This window comes from Petaurus breviceps, unplaced genomic scaffold (genome assembly GCF_028583685.1).
Source record: "Petaurus breviceps papuanus isolate PSGF00001 unplaced genomic scaffold, PetGlider_PUasm1.0 220, whole genome shotgun sequence".
In the NCBI taxonomy this organism is placed as follows: domain Eukaryota; kingdom Metazoa; phylum Chordata; class Mammalia; order Diprotodontia; family Petauridae; genus Petaurus; species Petaurus breviceps.
In genome coordinates this window covers 4,198,833-4,226,303 of record NW_027185876.1, presented here as the reverse complement: position 1 = coordinate 4,226,303, position 27,471 = coordinate 4,198,833, and the positions used below count along the sequence as shown (strand labels likewise).

General features: G+C 43.3%; 1 protein-coding gene across 6 annotated transcripts in view; it reads right to left on the bottom strand.

Moving 5' to 3' along the window:
• Nucleotides 1-27,471, bottom strand: part of ZNHIT6 (zinc finger HIT-type containing 6) — a 135,235-nt gene that overhangs the window by 34,570 nt on the left and 73,194 nt on the right. For 2 of the 6 annotated variants that reach the window (XM_069094580.1, XM_069094578.1), the window contains exon 11: nt 1,922-4,877. The exons of 1 other annotated variant lie outside the window; for it this stretch is intronic. In XM_069094580.1, coding sequence (XP_068950681.1) covers nt 4,750-4,877 — 128 coding nt within the window. In that variant the 3' untranslated portion in view covers nt 1,922-4,749. Of the gene's footprint in view, nt 1-1,918; nt 4,878-27,471 lie in introns of those variants that run through there. 3 more of the 6 variants (XM_069094576.1, XM_069094579.1, XM_069094582.1) reach the window with 3 other exon arrangements.

The following is a 27,471-nucleotide window of genomic DNA, read 5'->3' as shown; positions in this document are numbered from 1 at the left end:
TGTCCTCACTGTGACCTCCAATCCTGCCACCACGCAACTGGTTCCCAGGCCATTCCACTCTACTGGCTGTGCTCTCTTCCCTTCTCCATCTTGATCCCTTGGTGAACCAGGTCAGCTCTATCCTACCCTTTACTCATGAGTCCCTTGAACTCTTATCTTATTCTTAATCTTGCATCACTCTCTATGTCTGCAGCCTTTACTTATATTCATGTGCCACTGAACAGAATTTTTAAAAACCATGAAACTTTTGTTGACCCCACGAGTCCACTATAAATTTGTTACATGACCTCAATTGGGCCCTGCTACCATGCAATCCTTTTACAGCCCCCTAAATAACTCTCTCTACCACTCACCAAAGCAGGTCTTCCAAACCTTTTCAGCTCTCTTTAAGCCTCCATGGGTCCCCTTTGCCATTCTCTCTCAGCTGAGAAATTTGTTTTCTATTTTACCAAAAAAGTTTAGGCCATTCCCTGAGAGCTCCTTCACTATTTCTTTCTTCTTCCTGTCTCCTATGAAGAGGTGGTCCTTCTCCTTGCCAAGGAAAACCCTTCTATTTGCACAAGGGATCCCATTCCATCCCATTTTCTCCAAGACATTTCTCCTTCTATCATCCTCAATCATCTTTAATCTCTTCCTGTCTATTGGTTGCTTCCCTTCTGACTACAAACATGCCCATGTCTTCCTTATCCTCAAAAAACTCTCACCTGATCTATCCATCTCCACTAAACAATTAAATATTTTTCCTTCTTTTTGTGACTGAACTCCTTGAGAAAGCCATCTACGATAGACTGTCATGCTCTTAATTTGACTCTCTAAAGTTTGGCTTACAGCTTCACAGTTCAACTGGAACTCAGATCTTCTGCCTCTAAGTCCAGCATTTTAGCCAATGCTTATATGTATATATGTTGTTTTCCCTGACAGAATGGACACTGAGGACAGTGATATTTCATTACTGTCCCTGTATTTTCACAAGCTCCGATCCCTGGCACACTTCACTGGAGAACTCTTGACTGGTTGTTATTTAAACATTATTGGCTACTCTTTCGATCCAGCCACTGAGGCAGATGTGTACCCACCTGTCCAATTCATATCTCTTCATTCTGTCCATGAGAACGGAATGAAAGATTGTGAAATGCTTCATCAATATCTAGGTAAAGTACAAATACAAGGTTCCCTTGATCTACCATACTAGCAACTCAATCAAAAAACATTTCTGATGGTCTGTTCCTGGATGAAACTACATGGGTTCTTTATGACCATTAATTCCTTTTCTAGCGTTCACTAATTATTCCTTTAACAATCCATCTAGAGTTTTGCTAAGAAGTGAAGTCGAGCCCATTGGCCTGTTGGATTTGTAGATTTCACTCTCCCCTTTGTCGAGAATCAGTATATTCACCCTTCCTATTCCCTAGTCTTTCTGAGATTACCGACTGGCTCAGCAATGGCATCCACCAGTTCTCTCATTACCCAGGGAGGTAATCCTTTTATATTGCATGAGTCACAGATTCATTAAAGCTGATCTGGTTCGTGATGTTGAGTTAGATGCATATATTTTAAAATAATAAAAATGGGATTTCTTTTAAGCCTAAGACTATGATTTAGACTTTCCAGGGGCTCAGTCCAAATGAGTACATTTGATTTTGAAGTATGTGACCCAGTCCAGATGGGACTATCCCTGAGGCTCCCTTACACACTCAGTTCAGCCGACAAAGTGGACACCTGGTCTTTGACAATATTAGCTATGTGAACTGGGGGCAAGTCTCATCTGTAAAAAGAGGATAATGTAATGTAATGTAATGACATCTTCCTCATAGGATTGTTGTGAAACTCTAATGCTGTTCAAATGCACAGAAAGTTCTCTGCAAACCTCATCATACAGAAACTTGTCAACTGTCCTCACCATCACCATCACCACCATGGAAGCTGACTCAGCCTAGATGTGTCTCCTCCTGCAGGTACTGGGGAATCTCTGAGGTCAGGGGACCTCCATGTTCTTTAGAGTTGTTGTGGGGCAGAGAGGTTGAAGGCTGGGGTTTTTGCCACACCGCAGGATATGGCCACAGTTCTTCATCAGCTTGTCATGGGATAGTGGGTTATAGATGAAGACCTAGGAGAGATCTTGGAGGTCACCTTATCCAACTCTAGTGAGACCTCAGAGGTCATTTAGGTTAATTTTCTTCAATTTACAGATGAGGAACCTGAGATGAAATCATTCACCCAAGGTCATGGGGTTAATCCATGGCATAGGTTGGATTTGAACTCTGATTCTAAATTCAGAGCTCTGCCCACTCTGCCTCCCAAAGAGGTGGTCTATCAGCTCACAGAGAACTGTCTGAGGAAATTCGAGGCATCTGAGTACAGAAGCAAAGAATGAGAAGGGTGCGAAATCCATGCAAACTAACTCCTCACCCCCTTCCCCCCCTGCAACTCTGACGCATGAATAGAAATGAAGGAAATTGAGATCCAGGCATGAGGGAGGGACGGAAAAACCTGCCTGTGTTCATATTACACAAGCAAGAGACAGCCCTCTGAAGAATACAAAAACAAAGGGTATCATATTGAAACAAAAATATGAGAGGTCTCTGACACGTATCACCAGCAAACGGAAACTTGTCCAGTATGACTAAGGCTCTGCCTGAAGCCACGTGACAGGAGTTTTAGGAGGCTCCAGAAGAATTAGGATTGAATTTCCACAAGGAAACGTTCTTATGGAGGCCAGTTCTAGGGTTGAAAGTGACCTTTGGGACCATCTAATCCAACCTCATAATTTACAGATGAGTAAACAGAGGCCCAAGAAAGAGAAGGGATTCACCTGAGGTCCCAGGATTTGAACCCTGGTCATCTGATGCCAACAACCTAAATTGATTTTCTCTCAACTATCACTTCAAATGGAAGGGAGAGCTCTTCCTGGTGACAGGGACCTCAGATAGTGTCTCGTGGTGGTTTATGTCAGAGGGGGAAACCGAAATCTAGGAAAAGAGAAGTAATGTCCCCATTGAGGCACAGGGAGGCTCATCTCACTAGGCATATTTATTTCCAAACTAAGCTAAATATCAAAGACATGCTCTGAAATGAAACCTCACTGCAATCTGGACCACTGGGAGGCTTGGATTTCTCTCTGCAGGGGACTCAAGTTAGAAGGAAATACCTTGAGTCTTCTGATACGATGGAGACTTCTCTAGTAAAAGGAGAGACTGAGGGGGATTGGGCAAAGCCAGAAATCATTCCCAAGGAGCATTCTATCTCCAGCTGGATAAGTCCCAACCCAGAATGTTGTCCCAAAGCTATAAGCAGAGACTTGGGGAGTAGGTGGGAGTCCCGTAGGGAGAGAGGCTCTTCTAGTCAGCATTAGTCATTACTTTTGGAAGGATCTGCTCATCATGTCTACATTTTAACATCTGTGCCCTTAGGACTTGCTATACATTTTTAAGAAAAGTAATCACGTGTGCTGGGTTTGGGTGAGGGCTCCATGGACTGACCTCCACACAGATGGGCACCTGAAGTCTGAAGCAGATATGTGCAATGGTTGTCCCCCATGCATAGAATGCAGTCTCTCCTCATCCCTCAGAATCTTGTTTCCTTCAAAGCTCTGTTCAAGTATCACCTGCTACATGAAGCCTTTCCTGATGCTCCCCTCACCAAAAAAACCCAGGCATGTCTGTTATCTCTTTCCATCATTATATATCCATTACCTACCTATTACCTATCTATCCACCTATCTATCTATCTATTTATCTCTCTCTCTCTCTATCCATCCATCCACCATCTTTCTTTCCATCAATATATCTATCATCTACCTATCAATCATTTTTATCCATCTTTCCATCATTATTTACCTATCATTTATCTATCAATCTATCATCTTTTTATCTATCATTATACATCTATTATCTACCCATCAATCACTTTCTATCCATCATTTATCTGTCTATCTAGGTATCTATCTATGTATATTCTAATAGGGGAAAGAATGTGTATTTGTCAAACAGGAAAGATAATGTGTTTTGTGTGTGGATGTGTTCATGCATATGTGTACACTCACACTCAAATCTATGTCCCTGTTAGAATGTAAGCTCCTTGAGAGCAGGGATTATTTCCCTTTTGTCTTTGCTTCTCCAGTACAGTTAAGTGCTTAAGAAATACTTGCTGAATGACTTATGTACATTCTGTAATGTTATAATAATTAATTCAATAAATGTTTATTAAATGCCTTATGTGTGATACACTGGGCTAGACTTTCCAAAGCAGTGGATGCAAATGCAACAAATGCCACCATTCCTGCTCTCAAGAAGGACAGGGATAGGATGGATACAAAGAGAAATACAGTACAAGGAAGGGTGTGATTGGGTATCAGTCACCACCCACCTGTTCCCCAAAGATCCTTAGGGCAATTGCCCCAATGTTAAATTTCTTCACTTATACTCAGACAAAGGTCACATGGAGACAAGTAATTCAGTGGTGAACCAGGGCTTGGGGTTCTTCAGACTCCCAGTGGTGCCTCAGGATGTGTAGGAAGGGTTTTAAGGTGGGGACAAACTCTGGTTTGACAGAGATGGCTTTGAAAACCGCATGGAGAGTTTTTAGCAATTTATGCAAAACTTAGAAAAAATAAAATAAAAGCTTATGAATACGCAAAACCCCAATTTGGCCATGGACATCTTCTTCCAGCCCTTCCAGTTAATCAAAAGAACGACTTCAATTTCAAGAGTGAGCCCAGGATGCTGACTGACTGACTAGTGCTCTCTCCACTCAAGCCTCAGAAGTGTTCTGCTTGGAACCCACAGATGGAGGTCTTGGCTGCAGACCCGGTTCTCCTGGAGGCAGCTGGAGTAACCTTTCTTGAGCGGCTTCTCCTTTTCTCCTCCAGGCATTGGATTCTGCAAAAAGAGACTGCTTTCAGGATGGTCAGCCTGGCATGTTGGCTGGTCACCCAAATATTCAAAAACAAACATTTAAAAGCCACCGATCTCATTAGTCAGAATCAAATGTGACTGAGGAAAACTGTAACCAAATGAAGAAACCAAAGGTCTGAAGCAAAAAAAAAAAGGGGGGCTTATGACTTCCAATTCTGCATCCAGTGAAGCCACAGCTATTTCAAAGGTTTGTGCTCTTTCTACAGGGCTGGACAGCTGTGGCCGCAGACCTTTGAAGAGGAAATGCCATCCATGGTACAGGCGGGCAGCCAGGCTTCCAAAGCAGAAGACATCTCAGCCCAAGGGGGAGGCTGGAAGGAAAAAAAGAGGGGGAAAAAAGAGACTAGGCCTAGAGGTGCTGGACCCATGAACAAAGAGCTCTTCACCCAAAAGGGGCTTTGATTTGTGGACCATGCCAAGGCACGAACAGGGCAATAGCACGGGCAACTACCAACCAGGTTGGAGGTCTTCCTGCTTCCATGCTCAGTTCTGAGGGTACCAAGAGAGGGGGACTAAAGTTTCAGGGAGGGTGCTGGGTCTAGGAGGAGTTGAGCATGGTTATGGTGTCTGAACTGAGAGACAGATGCCTTTGCAATGAAATTTTATGAGGAAATTAAATTAATGAGGCATCTTCCCCAGTCTCCCCACCTTTTGAAAAAGTACTAAGCATAGGAGAAAATGGAAAAAAAGTAAACTGACAAAAAAAAGACCATGTGAACATAACACAAAAACAAATACCGAGAAGAAAAAAAAAATACGAATGTCTACTTCCCCTTAGAAGTTCTAAGCTAGCAAGTAAAATTTTAAACAAAAATGAAATGGAAAAAAAGCCACTTTGAAACACTGATGAGATATGAGATCCCTACTATAATAGATTGCTGATGAAGAACATATTGTTATTCCTTACTGAATAAAATGATGTTTAACACTGAAGAATCATAGGATCAAAAACTTAAGAGCTGGAAGGTCTAACTAGTCCAACTCTTATTTCACAGATGAGGAAACAGGACAAGTGGGTAAGAGACCTCATTGTTCACTGTTAATCTACAAGAGTATGTAGAACCCCAGGGGTTGAAGAGAAACTGGAATGATCCCACACCTTTACAAACATATTGAGTAGCTGGGGCCGGGTGTGTTGGGGGCCAACTGCAGTCATGCAGCAATTGTTTAGAACTTAGACAACGAAATATTTTTTTTGGATCGGGAGTATTCTATCAGTGACATTGTTTAGCATTACTAGTGCATGGTGATAATAAAAAGCAGACTGACTTTTAGTTGGTTTTATTATAGTGTTTAAATTGCCTGCAGACAAATGTACCTCCCTTATTTCTTGCACCCGGTGGTGGACCATTCCCACTATCTTGTCCTAGGAACTATAGAAGAGTTAAGTAATTGATAGGAGGTTTTTCCTGAAAAAGAGAATTTAAGTGCCCTATGAGGAGGAAAGAAGTACTTGTTTCTTCATCCGCCCACCCTGTGAACCCCTATTAAGAAGTGGAGGCTCCTGATTCAATGTTGGGGGTGAGTGTGGGGAAGGCAGCTATTCAAATTCTTGAAAATGATAATAATATAGTTCGACTATCTTCCTAAAGCACGTACTCTGGATATGACAGAGAACTTCCCAAGAGTTAGAAGAAATCACAGCAACCTGCTGATTACTAATCACTTCTGGGGATTCACATAGGCACAAATGACATGGTCAATGAGAATTTAGAAAACAGGTCTAGGATTATGAAGTATTGGGATTAAGACTGAAGACTGTAGGATCTTGGCATTTTTTTTTTTATCACTGATGCCAAAGTCTTTCAGAAAAGACAGATTTGCGACGTTAGAAAGACTGTTACAACGATGTCTGAGAAGGGGATCTGGATTTCTGGACCATGGCTTAAAACAGAGGAATGACAGGTTCCTGGCCAGGGATGGAGGGTGCCTAACAAGTATTCCTCCTGATTCCCATATCTCCTTCTGCTCTTGCCTCCTGTTAGGTAGACGTTCTGGAAGCATTCTGGATACAAACTGAGTACCCGACACAAGGCTGGAACTTGAGAAAGAGAGGTCTTCAAATCAGTCCAATCACATGACTGCCTCTTCCCAGCAAGGCAATGTTTTTGTTGTTGTGTAGTCAAGTCCAACTCTTTGTGACCCCTTTGGGGTTTTCTTGGCAAAGATACCGGAGTGGTTTGCCATTTCCTTCTCCAGCTCAGCACGTCCAAAAACAAAACTCATTTTGTTTCCCTCCAACCTCCCCTGCCTCTCACCTTCCCTATTAGTGTGAGAGGGCCTGCCATCCTCCCAGTCATTCAGGCTTGAAATGTCAGCATCATCCTTGACTCCTCACTCACACGCACCTACATTTCCAATCTGTTGCCAAATCTTGTCATTTCTGCCTGTGCCTCATCGGTCATTTAGGTCCCCTTCTCTCCATTCACACAGCCACCCTACATTAGGCACTCATTACCTCTCACCCAGACTACTTAGTAATAGTACAATTGGCCTCCCTGATTCATGTGTCTCCTCATTTTAATCCATTCTCCACTCAAATGTCAAAATGATTTTTTAAAAGTATAGGTCCAACTATGTTACTTCCTATGCTAAATAATAATAATAATCCATTAGCTCTCTATTACTTCAGGATAAAATCTCAACACCTCATTTTGGCATTCAAAGATCTTTACAATCTTGTCCCTTCCTATTTTCCAGCCTTCTTACAATTTACCCCCTCTCCACACAATCTCTGAAAAAGTGACTGGGAAAAATCTGGCTTGCCTGCTTTCCTGGTTGAGGACATTCCATTTTCTGTATTTGTGCCCTCGTGCCTGAAATGTTCTGTCCCCCTCATCTACCCTTCATAACTTGCCTGGTTTCCTTTGAGACTGCTGAAATCCCACATTTTCTGCGCGCCTTTCCCTTTGAGATTACCTTCCATCACTGCTCTTTCTGTACCCTGCATGTGTCTAGCTAATCCCATACGGTCTCCTCTGTTAGAATGGGAACTCCTTGAGGGCAGGGACTGTTTTTTTAACTTTTCTTTATGTCCCCAGTGCTCAACACAGTGCCTGGAATGAAGGAGGTACTGCTGACTCAATCCGTTATGTCGTGGGCCAGTAGGCAGGTGGGAGCTGGGGTGGCTTGAGTTAATGGCCACACTCCCATACCGCCTACTCGGGCTGTTGTGAGCCAAGACTCTGTGGTGCAAAGTTGGGGTAATTTGGCTTAATTTTGTGATCTGAGACCCAGCTGTGGTCCCTTTGGCTAAGAAGAATACTGTATAAAGACAGTTCTATGCCTCTGATGGGGAGTGCCTCGTCCCCAGGGATCTTCCTTGTGGACTGCTTTTATCTGCTTTTACTTTTCTGTGGGCTGTTTCCCCCTCCCTACCCCCCCACTTGGAGGTTGCTGAATAAGCTTTTATTAAATAAACTACCTATCTTAACCTTCAGTCTCTGAGTGGTCCATTGAATCAGGCATAACCAGGCCAGGCTAGTAAAAGTATTTTCCTGGAGTCTTTCAAATTTAATCCAAAGGGCCTTAGACTGAAAAGTGGGGAAGAAAAAAACTGCCGAAAACCTGGTACCAAGGTAGCTACATAGAGAACAGTTCTGATGTAGAAAGAAAAAAAAGGTAGTCATCCGGAAAATCTTGTGAGAAAAATCCAAGAAGGAGCTAGCAATAAAATCCATGGACTCCCATGCCTATGTAAAATTGTACAAACTACATATAACATACAGGCTGAACCAGAGCTCCTTGGGTGGAGGAAAATCTGACTTCATAAGTATCACTGTGACTTGGTAGGATGGGATCCATGACTGGAATAGGCCCTGGAAGGTTATATATTTTTTGAAAGTTTTAAGATGGGCAAAAGGAAAGCAGAAGGGTTTCATGCATCAAGAAGACACAGTCATGTGAGGAACTCCTGGAGCCAGAGTAAGCATGGTGAAATATATCTGGGTAAAGATCAACAGAAGAACAGAAGAGATATTGTTATCCAAGTACGCCAACAGACAGGAGAAATGGATTAAAGGATCAGAAACCTGGCACAGGGGCAGAATAGAATACTGATGGGGATTATAAATTACCCAGATATCTGGGGAGAGGTGTCTGTCTGTCTCCTATTTTTACTCTTCTCTCTTCTTGCTCTGATCTCTCATTGCTAAGTAAATTTCTTTTTTATAATTTCCTGTCTTGCATTAATAATTTAATTCTTTCAGGAATATTAATGGACTGCTAGAGGAGCTGTGAATTAGCTATGGTGAGAAGCAATTTGGACTTATACCCCCCGAAGTCACTAAGTTGTCCATATCCTTTGACCCAACAAATACCACTATTACCAGGTCTATGCCCCAGAAAGATCAAAGAAAGAGGAAAAGGACCCATGTGCACAAAACCCTCATAAGAGTTCTTTTTGTGGTGTCAAAGAATTAGGATCTAAGATATGGCTGAGCAAATTAGGGTATATGAATGTAATGGAATAATATTGTGCCATAAGAAATGATGAATGGGGCAGTTTCCTGGAAACTTGAGAAGACTGACATGAATTCATGCAGTGAAGTGAACAGGACCAAAAGATCAATTTATACAGTAACAACATTGTCAAGAAAAGGAACTTGGAATGGCTCAAGAATTCTGATAAATGCAGGGACCAGGGGTTTGATGAGGACCTACTCACCTCCTGATAGAGAGCTAACGGCTTCAAGGTGAAGAATGAGATACATTTTGGATGTGGTCAATTCAGGAATTTGTTTTAATTGATAAGACATTTTTGTTTCAAGGGGTTCATTTTATGTTTTTTTTTTCTTTTCTAAGGGTGAGGGGAGGTAGAAGAGAAAAATAAATATTATTTGAAAATTAGAAAAAATACAAGCCTAAAATACTTTATCCTTCAAAAAGGGAACTGGACCAAATTCTCATCAATAAGGAGGCAGCAACAGATGAAATAGAAATAAACACCCAGTGGAGAGGGAAAGTATCCACTCACTTTGGAATTTATGATAGAGGAAAGTCAGACATAAACTGGAACATATCTTAGATTTTAGGAAAGTAGATTTCCAACGGTTCAGAGAAGGAAGGGGAGGATCTGATTGATTAAAATTCTATGAGGAAATAAGCCCGTGAAGGATGGGAGATCTCAAGAAGAAATGCTGAAGGCACAAGAAAAAACAGCTTTAATGAGGAAGAAGGGAACTGTTTATACAGACATAGGAGAGTTGGCTTGTGACCTAAGGTGTTATGGTATAAGGAAATAATCACAATTCTGGTTCATGTGGTACAATGGATAAAACATAGGGTCTGCAGTCAGAGGACCTGAGTTCAAATCTTTTTCCTCAAATTACTATCTTTGTGAGTGAACTTATCCTCTTTGAATCTTGGTCTACTCATCTGTAAAATGGAAGACACTGGCAATCTTAGCAACTTTCCAGATCTAAATCTATAATAGTATGAACAATAGAAGCACATAACGTTCCTACCATCCATATTTCTATGTATATATTAGTATAATGTTATGAAAACCACGGACTCTTCAAAAAAGACAACCAAATCAAAGACACTTATTTCCACAGGGTAAAGCTTCCAGAGGAAGCCAGGTGTTTCCCATATTTCTAAAGTAAAGTGGGATTTCATATGAAAACTCCCCACCTGCTCGAAAATAATCCTCAGATCAACAGAGGCCACCCCCACCCAACTCTGGCAAGCTTGGTACTTGAAAGCCCCCTCCTTCAGGAGACTTGTGCCTGCCCAGACAAAGGTTCAGAACGACCTCTTCAAATTCACAAACAAGATAGGATGTTAAGGTGCAGTTTATGAAAAAGAAATGTCAGGAGAGGAATACCACCTACTCTCTCCTCTCTTCTGGCTTCCCCACCCTCCAACCATCCTATTCCTTAAACCCTTCACATTCCTTGTCTTTGAAGGACCTGAGCACTCCTTAAAATGGTAATCTTGAAATAGTAAAGGCAATACCTAATGGAAGGGATACTGTTGGGATCATCAGAGGTGACATTAAGGTCGTTCTGTGTTCCTCCACTTAGCATTCATTCATCTGATGAGTGGGCTATACACATGTTTCACTTATGGTGGAATATAAGAGCTTCTTGAATAAAGGGAGCATTCCATTTTTCTTTGTATTCTTAGTCCCAACCAAAGTGCCTGACACAAAGGTTTAAGTCAAATTCTGTGTGCCAGGCACTGTGCTAAGCACTGGGGATACAAGAAAGGCAAAAACAGGTCATGCCCTCAAGGAACTTACCGTCTAACAGGGGAGGCAACACCACAAACTAGGTACATATAAGCTATCTACGAGTTAAAAGGAGCTAATCTCAGAGGAAAGGTCCCAGCAGATGGGGGGCTGAGACCCTTATATTTCATTGTTTTAGTAAGAAGATTTTTTTTATTAGTCAAAAATGAATATTTTTTCTTTTCTCTTTTTTTTCCCTGACCTGATCAATCTGAACCGATTCTTCTTCTTTTTTTTTTAAGAGTTTCCTATGGTGTGGTTTGTTTTTCCCCCACTTAACTGTATTTTATTTTTTACAATTATATGTAAAGATAATCTTCAACATTCACTTTCATAAGATTTTGAGTTCCAAATTTTTCTCCCTCATTCCCTTCTCCAAGACAGTAAGCAATCTGATATAGGTTATACATATACAATCATGTTAAACATTATTTCCACATTAGTTATGTTGTGAAAGAAGAATAAGAACAAAATGGAAAAACCATGAGAAAGAAAGAAAAGCAAATCAAAAAAGTGAAAACAGTATGCTTGAATCTGCATTCAAACTCCATATTCTTTCTCTGGATGTAGTTACCATTTTCCATCATGAGTCTTTAGTAATTATCTTGGATCATTGTATTGCTGAGAAGAGCTAAGTCTATCATAGCTGATCATCACAAAATGTTGCTGTCACTGTGTACAATGTTCTCCCGGTTCTGCTCACTTCACTCAGCATCAGTTCATAGAATTCTTTTCAGGTTTTTCTGAAATCTGCCTAATCATCATTTCTTCTTTTTCCTTTTATACTTATTTTAGCTTCCAATATTCATTTCCATAAGATTTTGAGTTCTCAATTTTCTCTCCTTCCCCAAGATGGCATGTAACCTAATACAGGTTCTACATATACATTCATATTAAACATGTATTCAAAATAGTCATGATGTAAAGAAAAATTAGAACTCACGGGAGGAACTACAATAAAGAAGAAACAAAACAAAACAAAAAGGAGCGTAAATAGTATGCTTCTATCTGCATTCAGGTCCCATAGTTCTTTCTCTGGATGTGGATAGCATTTTCTATCATGACTGTTTGGGAATTGTCTTAGATCCTTGCATTGCTGAGAAGAACCAAGTCTATCAAAGTTAGTCATCACATAATTCTACTGTTACTGTGCAGTGTTCTCCTGGTTCTGCTCACTTCACTCAGCATCAGTTCATATAAGCCTTTCCAGGTTTTTCTCAAGTCTGTCTGCTCCTCATTTCTTATAGCACAACAGTATTCACTACATTCATATACCACAACTTGTTCAGTCATTCCCCATTGATGGGCATCCCCTCAATTTCCAATGCTTTGCCACCACAAAAAGAGCTGCTATAAATATATTTGTATATGTGGGTCCTTTTCCCTTTTTTATGATCTCTTTAGGATACGGATCTAGTAGTGATATTGCTGGATCACAGGGTATACACAGTTTGATTGCTCTTTGGACATAGTTCCAAATTGCTCTCCAAAATGGTTGTATCAATTCACAACTCCACCAACACCATTAGTGTCCCAATTTTCCCACATCTTCTCCATCATTTATCACTTTCTTTTTCTGTCATATTAGTCAGTCCGATAGGTGCAAAGTGGTACCTCAGAGTTAAAACCCTTATATCTCAGCCTGTACAAGGGTATAAGTAGAAAATCCTTTCTTATCCTGAAGACTACTTCCAACCTTCAAAAGGGTCTCCTTAATTTGGCTTTCTGGGATTTGGGGAATAAGTACACATCTTACTGATCAGTCATCTATCTTTATTGATGGTATTATGGGTTAGCCTCTGTAACTGATAAAAATGAAAAAAAAATCCTTGCTCTCTAGCTCCTTCTTAGCTTTCTAGTCTTCTCCCACATAATTCCCTTCCATGTATTCTACAGTCCTGCAATTCTGGCTTACTCAGTTCCTCACACACAATAATCTACTGTCTCTACTACTGCACTGGCTGTTCTCTATGCCTGGAATTCTCTTCCTCCTTATGTCTGCCACTTAACACTCAGGTCAACCTTTCAAGGTCACCTTACCACTGCCATTGTGAGCTGCAAGAAATTGCCCCTGTAAGCATCCTTTCCTTCCACTCTGTATCTTGCAAATAAATAAATTTTGTACTTGTCTTCCCCATTAGGCTGCAAACTCATTGAGGGTGGCAATTGCTTTTTCTTTTTTAAAAAAAATTCCCAAAACATAGTATAGTCCCTACCATGTAATAAGAATTTAATAAATGTTGGATTGATTGACATTGGAGTGAACACTTTCAGTGAAGTGATGGAAATCAGATTGCAGGGGGGTTGAAATGTGTGTGAATAATGAAAAAGTCAGGCCAGCAAATGCAGACTACTCTTTCTCAAGAGCCTAGCAAAGAAGGCAAGAAGGCAAGGATGCTAGCCTAAGGCAGCAGAGTAGGGAGATGAGCACAGTGAATGGAGCCAGGAGAGGCTGATAGTGACAGAAAAAGACTGATGGAGAAAGGACAAAGAGGAAATGGAAGAGGATGAGATTAAGATCCTAGGAGCAGCCACTAGAGAAGGACAGGTTAGAACAGAGAGGGTTTTGAAGTTTGTGGGAAAGCCTACAATTGATGGCATTGTTCTTGAGTAAATTAGGAGGCAAAGTTGAAAAGAAGAATGTGGATGGTGGGGTAATGAATAGAGTGCTGGCCCTGGAGTCAAGAGGATCTGAGTTCAAATCTGACCCCAGACACTTAACACTTACTAGTCATGTGACCTTGGGCAAGTCACTTAACCCCAATTGCCCTGCCTCCCCCCCAAAAAAAAACCCCAAACAAACCCCCAAACCAAAAACAAAGAATGAGGATGGGAGAAAAAAACAGCAGGGGACTGAGAAGTCAGGAATAGTCAAAGAGTCCAGCGGAGATGAATAAAGAAATTGTCAACAGTGGTGAGAGCCCAGTCAATGTTAGATGGCATGAGACCTAATGAGTAGTTTGTAGACTCTCCTGAAGTACTTGGTTGTTTGAGAGTAGGAGGTAAGAACGCAAATGGTGGTGACTTAGTTTGGGGACTAATAGATGAGATACATTAGAGGGACGGGGTAAAGGATGCAAAAGTAGAAGGAAGACTGTGCTTTGTCGAAATGGTTGCCTCTGGGGTCAAGACTAAGGCTGGAGTAGCGCTACCAGAACAGTAGTAACTAAAGTCAGAGCTGTTTGTTGTTGTTCAGTCATTTCAGAGTTGAGTCTGACCCTTTGTGACCCCATTTAGGGTTTTTTTTTTTAGCAAAGTTGCTGCAATGGTTTGCTGTTTCCTTCTCCAGCTCATTTTACAGATGAGGAAACTGAGGCAAACTGGATGAAGTGACTTGCCCAGAGTCACACAGCTAGTAATTGTCTGAGGCCGGATTTGAACTCGAGAAGATAAGTCTTCTTGATTCCAGGCCGGGCACTTTATCCACTTCACCCTCTAGCTGTCCAATTGAGGTCAGAAAATAGACTCAAATTCTGACTGCCAGGTATCTCTGAGTTTACCCAGATGAACCACTGGTACAGAAGGTTATGTGACTCTTACATCTGCGACCTTGTGTAATCTACCTCTGGACAGGTTTCATCTTCTATTTAGATAAGGCTGGCATCCAAAGTCTCTGGACTTTGGCAGCTGGCTGGCACAGTAGACATAGTCCTGGTCCTGAAGTCAGCAGGAAGACCTGAGTTCAAATCCAGCTTCAGTCACTACTATGTGATCCTGTAACCTCTGCCTCAGTTTCCCTAATTGTAAAATGGGGATGATAATATTGCCTACCTCAAAGCATTGTTGTGAGGATTAACTGAGATAACATTTGAAGGTGCTTAGCATAGCATCTGCCTATTATCTTTCTGTCATTCCCCTTCCTTTCAGTCACAAGTCCTATGATATGGAAAAAACAGGGAGGGACTAAAAGTCACAATGAGGCCAAAGAGCAACTTTAGAAATGGTAGAGGACAGGTTGGATAGGAAATTTTGATCAGGAAGCAACATTAGGATTCTGGATTTTGGAGATGTGGGAGTTTGGGTGATGGTCTAAGGTGTGATGACCCTGTGAATGGCTAAGGCAGGATGGAGTTGGAAGTCATGGGAGTTGAACTAAAAGGCTAAGGGCTTTTTTCCCGCAGTTACATGTAAAAAATTTTTTAAAACATTCGTTGTAAAACTTTTGAGTTCCAAATTCTATCCCTCCTTCCCCATCCACCCTTATTGAGAAGGCAAGCAATTTGATATAGGTTACACATGTGTAGTCATGCAAAATATATCCATAATAGTCATGTTATGAAAGACTACATTTCCCTCCATCATATCCTGCCCCTTCATTTATTCTATTGTCTCCTTTCACCCTGTCCTTCCCAAGTGTTTGCTTCTGATTACCCCCTCCCCCAATCTGCCCTCCCTTCTATCACCTCCCTCGTCCCCCTTACTTTCCTGTAGGGTAAGAGATTTCTTTACCCAATTGATTGTGTATGTTATTCCTTTCTTTTCTTCAGTGAGCTTTTGGACATACTTTACCATTTGGCCAGTTCTGTTTTTTAAGGCATTCTTCTCCTCATTGGCTTTTTGGATCTCTTTTGTCATTTGATCTAGTCTATTTTTTTAAGGTGTTATTTTCTTCAGTATTTTTTGGGGTCTCCTTTAACAAGTTGTTGACTTGTTTTATCATAATTTTCTTGCATCACTCTCATTTCTCTTTCAAATTTTTCCTCTACTTCTCTTGATTTTTAAAAAACTTTTATTTATTCACTTTAGTTTTCAACATTAATTTTGACAAAATTCTGCATTACATATTTTCTCCCTGTCTTCCCCTTATCCCCCACCTCCAGATAGCGGGCCTACTGAATACCTCTTCCCCCAATCTGTTCTCTCTTATATCCTCCCCTAACCTTCTAGTAGGGCAAGCAGGATTTCTATACTCCAGTGCCTGTATATCTATCTTATTTCCCAGTTGTAGGTAAAAAACAATTTTTTAAAGATTTGTTTTTTAAATCTTTGATTTCCAGATTCTTTCCCTTCTTCCCTCTTCACCCACCCTCACTGGGAAGACAAGCAATTCAATATAAGTCGTACATGTGTAGTTATGCAAAAACATTTCCATAGTAGTTATATTGTGAAAGACTATATTTCCCTCCATCCTATCCCACCCCTGACTATTTTCTCCTTTGACCCTGTCCCTTTTCAAGTGTTTCCTTCTAATTACCCTCTCCCCCAATATGCTCTCCTTCTATCATGCCCCCTCTTAGCCCCTTCCCCCCTACTTTTGTGTAGGGGAAGATACCCAATTGAGTGTGTATGTTATTCCCTCCTTAAGTGAAATTCAATGAGAGTAAGGTTGACCCATTCCTGTTCACCTTCCTGCTCTTCCCCTTGATTGTAAATTTTCTCTTGCCTCTTTTATATGATAATTTACCCTATTCTATCTCTCCCTTTCTCCTTCTCCCATTATATTCCTCTCTCACCTCTTAATTTTATTTTTTAGATATCATCCCTTCCTATTCAACTGATCCTGTGGCCTGTCTATGTATACATGTACACACACATACATACACTCATATATGTATTTATACACACATACACTCTCCTATACATACATATACATATATATTCCCTTCAACTATACTCATACTGAGAAAAGTCTCATGAGTTACAATTATTATTTTTCCAAGTAGGAATGTAAATAGTTCAACTTTTATGATTTCTTTTTCCCGTTTATCTTCTCATGCTTCTCACATTTGAAAGTCAAATTGTTCAGCTGTTTTTTTCATCAAGAATGCTTGAAAATGGGGTGGCTAGGTGGCACAGTGAGTAAGAGCACGGGCCCTGGAGTCAGGAGGACCTGAGTTTGGTTCTGGCCTCAGACACTTAACACTTACTAGCCATGTGACCTTGGGCAAGTTACTTAACCCCAATTGCCCTCCAAAAAGGCAAAAAAAAAAAAATGCTTGGAAATCCTCTATTCCACTGAATGGCCATATTTTCCCCTGAAACATGATACTCAGTTTTGCTGAGTAGGTGATTCTTGGTTTTAGTCCCAGCTCCTTTGACCTCTGGAACATCATATTCCAAGCCCTTTGATTCGTTAATGCAGAAGCTACTAGGTCTTGTGTTATCCTGATTTGTGTTTCCACAATACTCAAATTGTTTCTTCCTGACAGCTTGTAATATTTTCTCCTTGACTTGGGAGCTCTGGAATCTGGCTATGACATTCCTAGGAGTTTTCTTTTGGGGATCTTTTTCTAGAGGTGATAGGTGGCTCTTCTTCCTCCTCCTCCTGCTTCTCCCTCTCTTCCCTTGGAGCAAACCATCCTGGTGCCTCTTTTGCGAAGCGGTGGCTAAGGAGACCCCTAAGGAGACTCTCCATGGCCAGTGAAAAGCCGAAGGAAGGAGTCAAGACTGAAAACAACCACATTAATTTGAAGGTGGCAGAGCAAGATGGTTCAGTGGTGCAGTTTAAGATTAAGAGGCACACACTGCTTAGTAAACTAATGAAGCCTACTGTGATAGGGTTTGTCAATGAGGCAGATGAAATTCTGATTTGATGGGCAACCAATCAATGAAACAGACACACCTGCCCAGTTGGAAATGGAGGATGAAGATACAACTGATGGATTCCAGCAGCAGACAGCAGGCGCTTACTAAAAAGAGAATCTACAACTCTGCTCCAGAACTGTGCTCCCAAGGAAAACAATATGTTCACAATCAGAAAACCAGTATTTCACATCCTGACGACTGCAGGATAGTTTTCTCTCTTTTTTGATTCCTTCCCCATTCCTTTATTGTACATAAACTGGTGTATGTGCACGGGCATAATGCGTATTTAAAGAAAATAACACCTTAAAAAATAGACTAACTCAAATGGCAAAAGAGGCTCAAAAAACCAATGAGGAGAAGAATGCCTTAAAAAGCCAAATTTGCAAGATGGAAAAAGAATCTCAAAAGCTCACTGAAGAGAATCATTCCTTCAGAATTAGATCAGAGCAAATGGAAGCTAATGACTTTATGAGAAACCAAGGTACTATTAAACAGATCCAAACAAATGAAAAAATAGAAGGCGATGTGAAATATCTCATTGGGAAAAACACTGACCTGGAAAATAGATCCAGGAGATAACTTAAAAAATATTGGGCTACCTGAAAGCCATGATCAAAAAAAGAATCTAGAGGGGCGGCTAGGTGGCACAGTGAATAGAGCACTGGCCCTGGAGTCAGGAGGACCTGGGTTTGGATCTGGCCTCAGACACTTAACACAAAAAATAGCCATGTGTAATAGTAATAGAATATAAAGATCCCCCTGTATTGGCTTGGTTTTTGGTGTTAAAACCCAGAGCTTGTGAATCCCACTTGTGGGATGGACTTGTTGACCTGAAAAGAGAGGGCTGAACTGGGAGGAGCTGGTGACATAAATTTAGAGAGACACAAGCAAAGAGAAAGGCAGAAGAACTTTTTGGAAGCAGCACCCTTTTGTAGGCAGAGAGAGACTGAGAGGATTGCTGAGGGCCACTCTGAATTGCCCAGGACTTTTGAGAGCTGCCACCCAGAGCTGCCAAGGACCGAGGAGACATTGCTGTTATGCTGGTACTTTGTCTGTTTTGATGTTGTTTTGCCAGATCTGTCCACTGGTGAAGGACAGTCCTGTTGTTGCAGAGGTCTGGGAACCTTGCTGTTGCTTCAGAGCTACTGAGACTGTTCTGCAGACAGAGAATGAATTCTGTCCACTGGTGAAGGACAGTCCTGTTGTTGCAGAAGTCTAAGAACCTTGCTGTTGGTTCCGAAGCCCTAAAGAAGTATTTTCTTGTTGTATGTTTACAGAAATCCTGGGAGAGGGTTTTGCTAATGTTTTCAGGGGTCCTAGGACTGTTCTGCAGACAGAGGATGAATTAATGAAGACACTGGCAATGTATCTTGTGGCCTAGCTAAGCTTTGTCTCCCCAGGAACAAAGGTTGCTAAGAACTTGCCTCATGTTAAGATGAAGAAAAGACCTCCATTTGGGTATTAAATGCTGTGCTTAAGCTTGTTGTATGTAACTCTGGGGTAGATTCAACTGTGATCCAAGGGTGGTGAACTTTTGACCTTTTTGTGCTCTGTGATTGAACAAATGAATGTACTTTACCTTTGATTGGAAACTAATCTCCATTTGAGAACAGGGGCTTTGTGATGGACTAAATGAATGTACAGCCTAGGGGTGGAGTAGTATTTAGAAGAGGGCCTTTGTGATTGATTAAATGAATGTAATGTCCAGGGGTGGAATATTACTTGATTAAATCACACTTGGGATAGTACTTGGAGATTATCGAATCACACTTAGTAAATGCTGTATTTTGAATGATGTCATATTTTGGGCTTCTCTGCTCTTAATTTTTCACTGAATAAAATGGAGAGCACCTATGCTGGTATTTTGAACCTTGGGAAGTTGCCTTTGCTTGGCATTACACCATGTGATCTTGGGCAAGTCACTTAACCCCAACTGCCCTCCAAAAAGCAAGAAAAAAAAGAACCTAGAAATCATCCTTCAAGAAATTCTCAAGGAAAATTGCCCTGATGTTTTAGAACCAGGGGGCAAAATAGAGGTTGAAAGAATCCACCAATCACCTCCTGAAAGATATCCCAAAAAGAAAACTGCTAGGAATATTATAGCCAGGTTCTGGAATTCCCAGATCAAGGAAAAAATATCACAAGTGTAATGGACAACTGAGAAGTAAGACAGCGAAACCAATTATAATTTGATAGGAGTGTTTATTAACCGGCCGGTGACTGCCTCTCAGAGGGAAAGACAGCCCCGAGCCTTCGGTCAGACATATTTTTATAGAATATAGGGTTGCTAACAACAGACTATAAATCAAGGGGGCCATAATGCCGTTAACACCGTTTCTACTGAAGCAAAGCCTTGATTTCCAAGCGAAGCTTTGATCACCTAGCAAAACTACCAAGCGAAGCCCTGATTACCCTGGATTCAAACAGACTTACATTTGGGGTATGTTTTTAGCAACACAGGTGGAAAGTTCCTTCCTTATTGTGGCCTATCTGGTGGTTTCTAAGGACCCTGGTAGGGGTCCCTTTCTAGCAGGTTTAGGGAATTTGGTGTATAATTTCTGATAGGCACTTCACTCCCCCCTTTACTGGTTCATAGTTCTACCTTGGACTCAATTGAGTCCAGAGGAGTATAGGGAACATAGGTAGTGAGGAGGGTAAACAGCTTAACAGCTTGAATCCTTTGTCTAACATAGGCAGTTAGGCAGTTAATAAGACATGGGGCTAACAGCAACCCCAATAACAATAAAGCAAATGGTCCTATAAGGGAAATTACAAGGGATGTGAGCCAGGGGGACCAATTGAAAAGGGATTGGTACCAAGACATAGATTGTTGATGATGAGCCTCTCTGTCAGCCAAACGTTGATGTACAGTAGCCAGATTCCCAAAGCACTCTGGAGTGGTTGACATAAAAACAGCAGGTTTCTCCAAGGGCCATACAAAGGCCACCTTGCTTGAGAAACAGGAGGTCTAAACCTCGGCGATTTTGGAGAATTACTTTGGTCAGGGAATCTAAGGCAGTCTCCAAGTAGGAGATTTGGTTCTCCACGTCTCGGATATCTGTGTTGACTTGGGAGGTGAGGGCTTCAAAATGATTATTTCCTTGTACTAGGGCCGTGGTACCCACTGCTACTGATCCTGCTATGCCAAGGCCAACTAAGATAGGGACTAATATGGGGACAGCCCTTTTATAACAGGCTTGTAGCCCAAAATGTTCACGAGCCCCTTCTTCTGAATAAACATATACCTGTGGAAGAACATGAACTAAAATGCAGACTTCAGGGGAATTACCAGCAAAGAGATGTTCCTGTATACAAGCAGATAAACCTAGGGTACAGGCAAACCAAGCATTTTTTAGGGGTAAGAAAACATTTGGTGAAACATCCTGTTTTGGAGAGACCTCAACCACCGAGGTACAGAGGTCCTTATAAGGTGACTGCAGGTGTAGCTCCTAGATTTAATACACCAGGCTTATCCCTGCACATCCCCTAACATAAGCTTGGGGGAGCCAAGATTGCAGCGGGCAGGGAGATTGGTGCCGGTAAGTGTGGGCGTCCAATACCGGATTTCATGATCAGTCAAACCCTGTGATGAATTTAAACCTACCCCTACAAAATAAGGAGGGGAAGGGTTCAAGCAAAACCAGTAGTCAGAAGTTAGGCTGGGATCCGAGGAATTTAGGAAAGAGAAAACAGCATCAAGAACATGAAAAGTATGACAGTGGGCATGTAGCCTGGGGTCTACCAAAGTAACCCCTGAACCTGCAGGGGTTATGGCAGAGTGTGGGACAAGGGACCTGTGCAGGGCTTGATCAATGTCTGGAGGTGGGTTAAGAACCGGGTTGGGACCAATGGGAATGAGTTCCTTGGCACTGGAGTGTGTTGAATAGTGAACAACGCCCCGGGGTCCCTTCCTACAACATAAAATCTAACTCCCCAAGTCCTCCCTGTTTTCCAAGTCTGTTCGGTCCAATTTAAAACCCTGATGACAACCGGCTTACATGATTTAAGGGTATTGCAATGACTCTTCAACCTGTGAAATGAAATGTAATGGTCACGGCTGCCACCGGGTATCCACTCAGCAATGGCGACACAATCCCAACTAGCACAGTGAAACTCTCCCAGTTCCCCACAGTGGGGAGCCCTGCCCTTGGGGCAGGCATACGACTGAACGTAATAAAGGCTGGTCTCACTTCTCACAGTACCACAGGCAATACCACCGGTAAATGGGGACAATACAAACCCGGGACCAAGCAGGGCACAAAGATCAAAGGAGAGGGTGGGCTGCCCATAGGCGTTATTTTGTGCAAGCAAAGTCCCATCAATTGTCCTAGTAAGAGTCCAAGAATACAAAGTGGGAGTGTAAGGGTTAGAACCAACTAATGGCAAGAGCGCTAGAAGCAGGAACATCACAACAGTCGCTTGATTTTCAGTTGTACGTCACTGGTGGGTTCTGCCACCCACAGGTCTGGTGAGCTGGGAGGAGTCGTCACTTTGACGAGGGAGCGGTGGATCCAGGCCTTCCTTCCGGTCACTTTAACAGCAGATGGGGTAGTCAATATAACCTGGTATGGGCCAGTCCAATGGGGCTCAAGAGAGGAGCCTTGGGGTAGCTTGCGGGTGAGCGCCCAATCTCCGATATTCACCAAGTGTGTATGATCTTGGGGTGGCGAATGAGGAGTGGCCTGGTACACTGCCCAGACCACGTTTTGGACATCTCGAAGAGGCTGGAGGGACTTGAGAAGGGAATCATTAGAAATGTCATACACAAAAGTATCCTCTACCCGAGGTATAATGGGAGGCAGGACACCAAACAGAATTTCAAAAGGAGATAGAGAGAGTAAGGCAGAGTTAGGAGTGCACAGTGCATGCAATAAGGCAAAAGGAAGGAGGCTCACCCATGTTTCGCCAGTTTCAGTTTGGAGCTTAGAAATATGCTCCTTCAAGGTTCTATTCATTCTTTCTACCTGCCCGGAGCTCTGGGGCCTGTAGGCACAGTGAAGGCGCCACCGGTATCCCAGAGCTTTAGAGAGGGACTGAGTTACTTGAGAGACAAACGCTGGGCCATTGTCTGAGCTGATAGAGAGGGGCAGGCCAAATCGGGGAATGATTTCTGTTAACAGTTTCTTTGCCACCACTAGTGCTGTTTCAGTTTTTACCGGAAATGCCTCAACCCAGCCTGAAAAGGTATCTAGAAATACCAGCAAAAATTTGTATCCCCCCACTCGGCTTTCCATAGCAGTAAAATCCACCTCCCAATGCTCTCCAGGTGCTAGTCCCTGAGGACGAAGAGCTGGGACAGTCGGGGTTTTTCCCGTGTTAACTTTAGCACAAGGAAGGCACCACCTTGCAATGTTTTCAGTGACTTGTTTCATTCCTGGAGAGAAAAAGAATCTTGACAATAGTTCATTGAGTCGAGTTCCTCCTAGGTGGGTAAGGGAATGCATTTTAGAAACAAAAGGATAAACAAGCGAGAGAGGCAAAATAGTGCGGCCATCCGAGGCTTTTCTCCATCCCGACTCTCCTACCTTTCCAGGAGGGTCTGTGGTCTGGTAGCATGGTGTGGGGGGCAGCAATGTTTCTCCTTGTATAGATGTTTCTAGGACTAGGAGATCTGGTGTGTGTACCATAGCCGCTTCTCTTGCGGCTTGATCAGGTGCTGCATTTCCCAAGGACAATGCATCCTCCCCTTTCTGATGTGCATGAATGTGAATCACAGCCACTTCCTCAGGGAGCCAGACTGCATCCAGCAGCTGCTGGATCTTTTCTTTATTTCTAACTTCTTTCCCACCTGTGGTCAGCAAGCCTCTTTGCTGATAGATATAGCTGTGTACATGGACAGTAGCAAAGGCATAGAGGCTATCAGTGTAAATATTAGCTCTCTTACCTTCCACTAGCTGCAAGGCTGTTGTGAGGGCAATCAATTCAGCCTGCTGTGCAGACGTACTGGGTGGTAAGGTCTCAGTCCAAAGTGTGCGATTTGGGGATACCACGGCCGCACCAGCCTTACGCTGTCCATCAACGACAAGACTGCTGCCATCAGTAAATAGCACAAGATCTGGATTTGGTATGGCCACATCGACTAAACCTGGGCGGGAGGTGTGCAAGGAATCGAGCAGGTCGAGACAGTCATGCACAGGTGTAATAGAAGTCTCATTGGCAGAAGAGTGGCCAGGTTAACAGTGGTTGGGGAGGTGAAGGAAATGCGTGAAGCATCCAAGAGGGCCCGATAGTGGGTTAACTGGGCATTCGATATCCAGCGTGTGGGGGGCGAGTGAAGGAGCTGTTCCAGGTTGTGTTCAGCCGAGATAGAGAGAGGTTGGTCAAATGTAAGCTTAAAAGATTCTTTAACAAGGAGTGCAACTGCTGTCACCGTTCGTAAGCATGGGTCCCAGCCGGCTGCAACAGCATCAAGCTGTTTGGACAGGTAGGCCATGGGATGATCCCATGGTCCCAATTTCTGGGTGAGGATACCTTTAGCCACTTCTTGCTTTTCAGCCACAAAGAGTCTGAAAGGCTTTGTTAGATTCGGGAGGGCTAATGCTGGCGGGGAAGACAAAGCCTGCTTCAGGGCATGAAACACCGCCTTCTGTGCTGGACCCCATGAAAGGGAGTCCTCATTACCTGAGACTGCGGCATGAAGGGGCTTGGCTAGTTCAGCAAATCCTAAAATCCAGAGTCGACAGTACCCAGCTGCCCCCCCAAATTCCCTCAGTTGACGCCTCGAAGTAGGGACAGGAGCAGAAAGTAGTCCTGAAACTCACTCATGAGAGAGGTACCTGAAGACTTCACGGAGTGTGAATCCTAGATATGTGACAGACTGCAAGCATAACTGTGCTTTTTTACCCGACACTTGATACTCCGATCGCTCCAGAAGCCGTAGGAGATCACGAGTCCCTTTTTCACATCATTGACGTGAGGGGGCGGCTAGGAGCAGGTCATCGACATATTGGAGCAGGGTCAGATAGGGGGCCCTAGGGCGAAAGTCCTCCAGATCGCGGGGCAGTGCGTCCTCGAACAGGGTTGGTGAGTTCTTGAAGCCCTGTGGAAGTCTAGTCCAAGTGAGCTGTTGTATTTTAAAGGTGAGTGGATCTTCCCAAGTGAAAGTGAAAATGGGTTGACTGATACGGGCAAAGGGTATAGAAAAGAAGGCATCCTTGAGGTCCAGAACCGAATACCACTGCAAGGCTGGATTCAGGGATGAAAGGAGAGTATAAGGGTTTGGGACAGTAGGATGAACAGTCTCCAGTCTTTTGTTGACTTCCCGCAGATCCTGGACAGGGCAGAATTCCCCAGAGCCAGGTTTCTTAACTGGCAATAATGGAGTGTTCCATGAGCTCTGGCATGGCCTGAGGATGCCCGCACTCAAGAACCGGTCAATATGCGGCTTGATTGGCGGGACAAGCAACATTGCTGAACACGTACGGGGGAAGCGGTGGATAGCAATTGGACAACCAATGGAGGTTGGTGGGAAACCAAATCAAAAGGAGAAGTTTCTTCCCATACATTGGGAACAAGGTGTTGAAATTTCTCAAGCAGCGGAGAAAGCTCCCTCCCTCTCTTTGGAGATTCCAGGTGGAGTAACTGAGATTCTTCAGGAAGGGTGCAGGTTAGAATCAGTTGTGGAATGGGGAGTTCCAGGGAAGGCTCTGGACCTACAAAGGAGATGGTGGCCTGGAGCTTATGTAGGAGATCCTGTCCCAAAAGAGGGTATGGACAGTCAGGCATGACCAGGAATGAGTGAGTCACAGTGCCATGGCCCAAGTCCACAGTGTGGGAAGTTGTAAATGGTACTGATTTTATTTCCCCGGTAGCCCCTTGTACTGTGAGTGAGGATTTTGAAAGCGGCCCCCGAGATTTCTGCAAGACTGAAGCAGAAGCGCCCATGTCGACCAGGAAGGACACAGGCTGACCCCCAATTTTTATAGAAACCCTCGGCTCCCGGGGGTTTAGCTGGATAGGGCATTTGGAGCTGGGGCCCCCTATTCAGTTTTCAAGTGGAGGGTAGGATTGAGATTGCAGGATGGGCAGGCATTTTTCCAGTGGCCCTTCTGCTTGCAGAAGCGACACTGGTCACGATCTAGTGGAGGCTGGTAGTGTGAGCCTCAGTTGTCATCTCCCGTTTTGTGGGGAACAGATTTCTGAGGGTGGCAGGACCCCAGGGTTGGGAGGAGAGGGCACCTGCTTCAGCCAAAGCTGCTACCACTGCCCTGGCCATACATTTGTTTTGAGCATCATGGGGCTCATCCCAATTATTATAAGCCTTTTGAGCAATCTCAAGTAATTCTGTAAGACTTTTTCCTTTAAAGCCCTCCAGTTTTTGCAGTTTCTTTTGAATATCCGGAGCGGATTGGCTGACAAAGTCTATCACCACAGCCCTCCTATTGTTAGGGTTGTCAGGATCAATAGGGGTATATGTATGGTAAGCCTCCATAAATCATTCCAGGAAAGTTGCTGGTGTCTCCTCTCTACTCTGCCTCACCTCACTGATTTTAGATAAATTAGTAGGCTTTCTAGCCACCCCCCCTTAGCCCTCCCAATAGCAACTGGCGGTAAAGTACCTCTGTCCGTACTGGGGTCCCAATTAGGGTGTGACTCTGGGAGGACATGGCCCAATCGGGCCGGGTCTGTGGAGGGACGGCCATCCAGACCCATGACCCCCTTTTTGGCCTCTGCCAATATCCTGCTCCGCTCCTCACTGGTGAAGAGCGCTTGGAGCAATTGCTGGCAATCATCCCTGGTGGGCTGGTGATTAAAAAAGACAGACTCCAACAAATCGATAAGACCTTGGAGCTTATCTGAAAAGGATGGATTCTGTTGTTTCCAGTTGTACAAATCACTGGTGGAAAAAGGGACATACACCATAAAAGGACGGGGCAGGTCAGATCCCAGGGGTGAAGCAATCTGTCGGGGATGGAAGAGCCCTGACGGAGTGGTGGGATCCAAGGGCAGAGCACTAGCGGGAGATTGAGTTCTATAGGAAGCACTGGCCCGGGAGTGTGCTGGACTAAATGGAGGCGGGGAGGCTGAGGCCACTGGGGGCTCGGGAGAGGGAGGATATGGGGGAGGATGATCGAGACCAAGAGGGTCCTCAGGATCAGAAGGTAAGACCAGAAAGAGTCTGTTACAAGACTTTTGGTCTGGGGCAACGATTTCCCGAGGAGGGGCCTGGGGCTTGAGAACTTCTGAGGTTGGTTTAGGGCTCAAAACTTGGACAGATATCGGGGCCCCTTTGGTTATTAAATCTATCCATACAGTAATATAAGGAATTTGGTCCAGATGTCCAGGGGATCTGTATATTATCTTCTGGACTCAGCTAGTGACGGCTAGGTCGTATGCGCCCTCAGAGGGCCAGCCAACGCCAAGGCCATTCAGATCGACAAAACAGGGAAAACCTTTCTTTGGTCACGCAGTACCCATAGTCTGCCATGGTTTTCCAGAACTCTCAGAAGTTCCTTAAAAAATACTGTAAAGGGGACTCATCCCCCTGGGGCATAGATGTTTGTTGGCCCATAAGTACAAATAAAACAAAATGAAATAGAGACTGGAATCACAAAAGAGCGCACAAAGAAAACAGAAACATGTGCACAAACACTGGAAGAGAAGCAGGTTGAGACAGCAACACCTAGCAACAATCCACAAATAGACAGTTAAAGATACAACAAAACTTAGCAGCAAATACAAAATTCAGAAGAGAGAAAAACAGGTACTCCATCAGCATCCTGACCTTGGAGGCCAGTAGGGGCTATAATGCCGCATCCAGCTTAGCCTCCTACTCTACCTGGGGCCAAGGAACGTCATCTC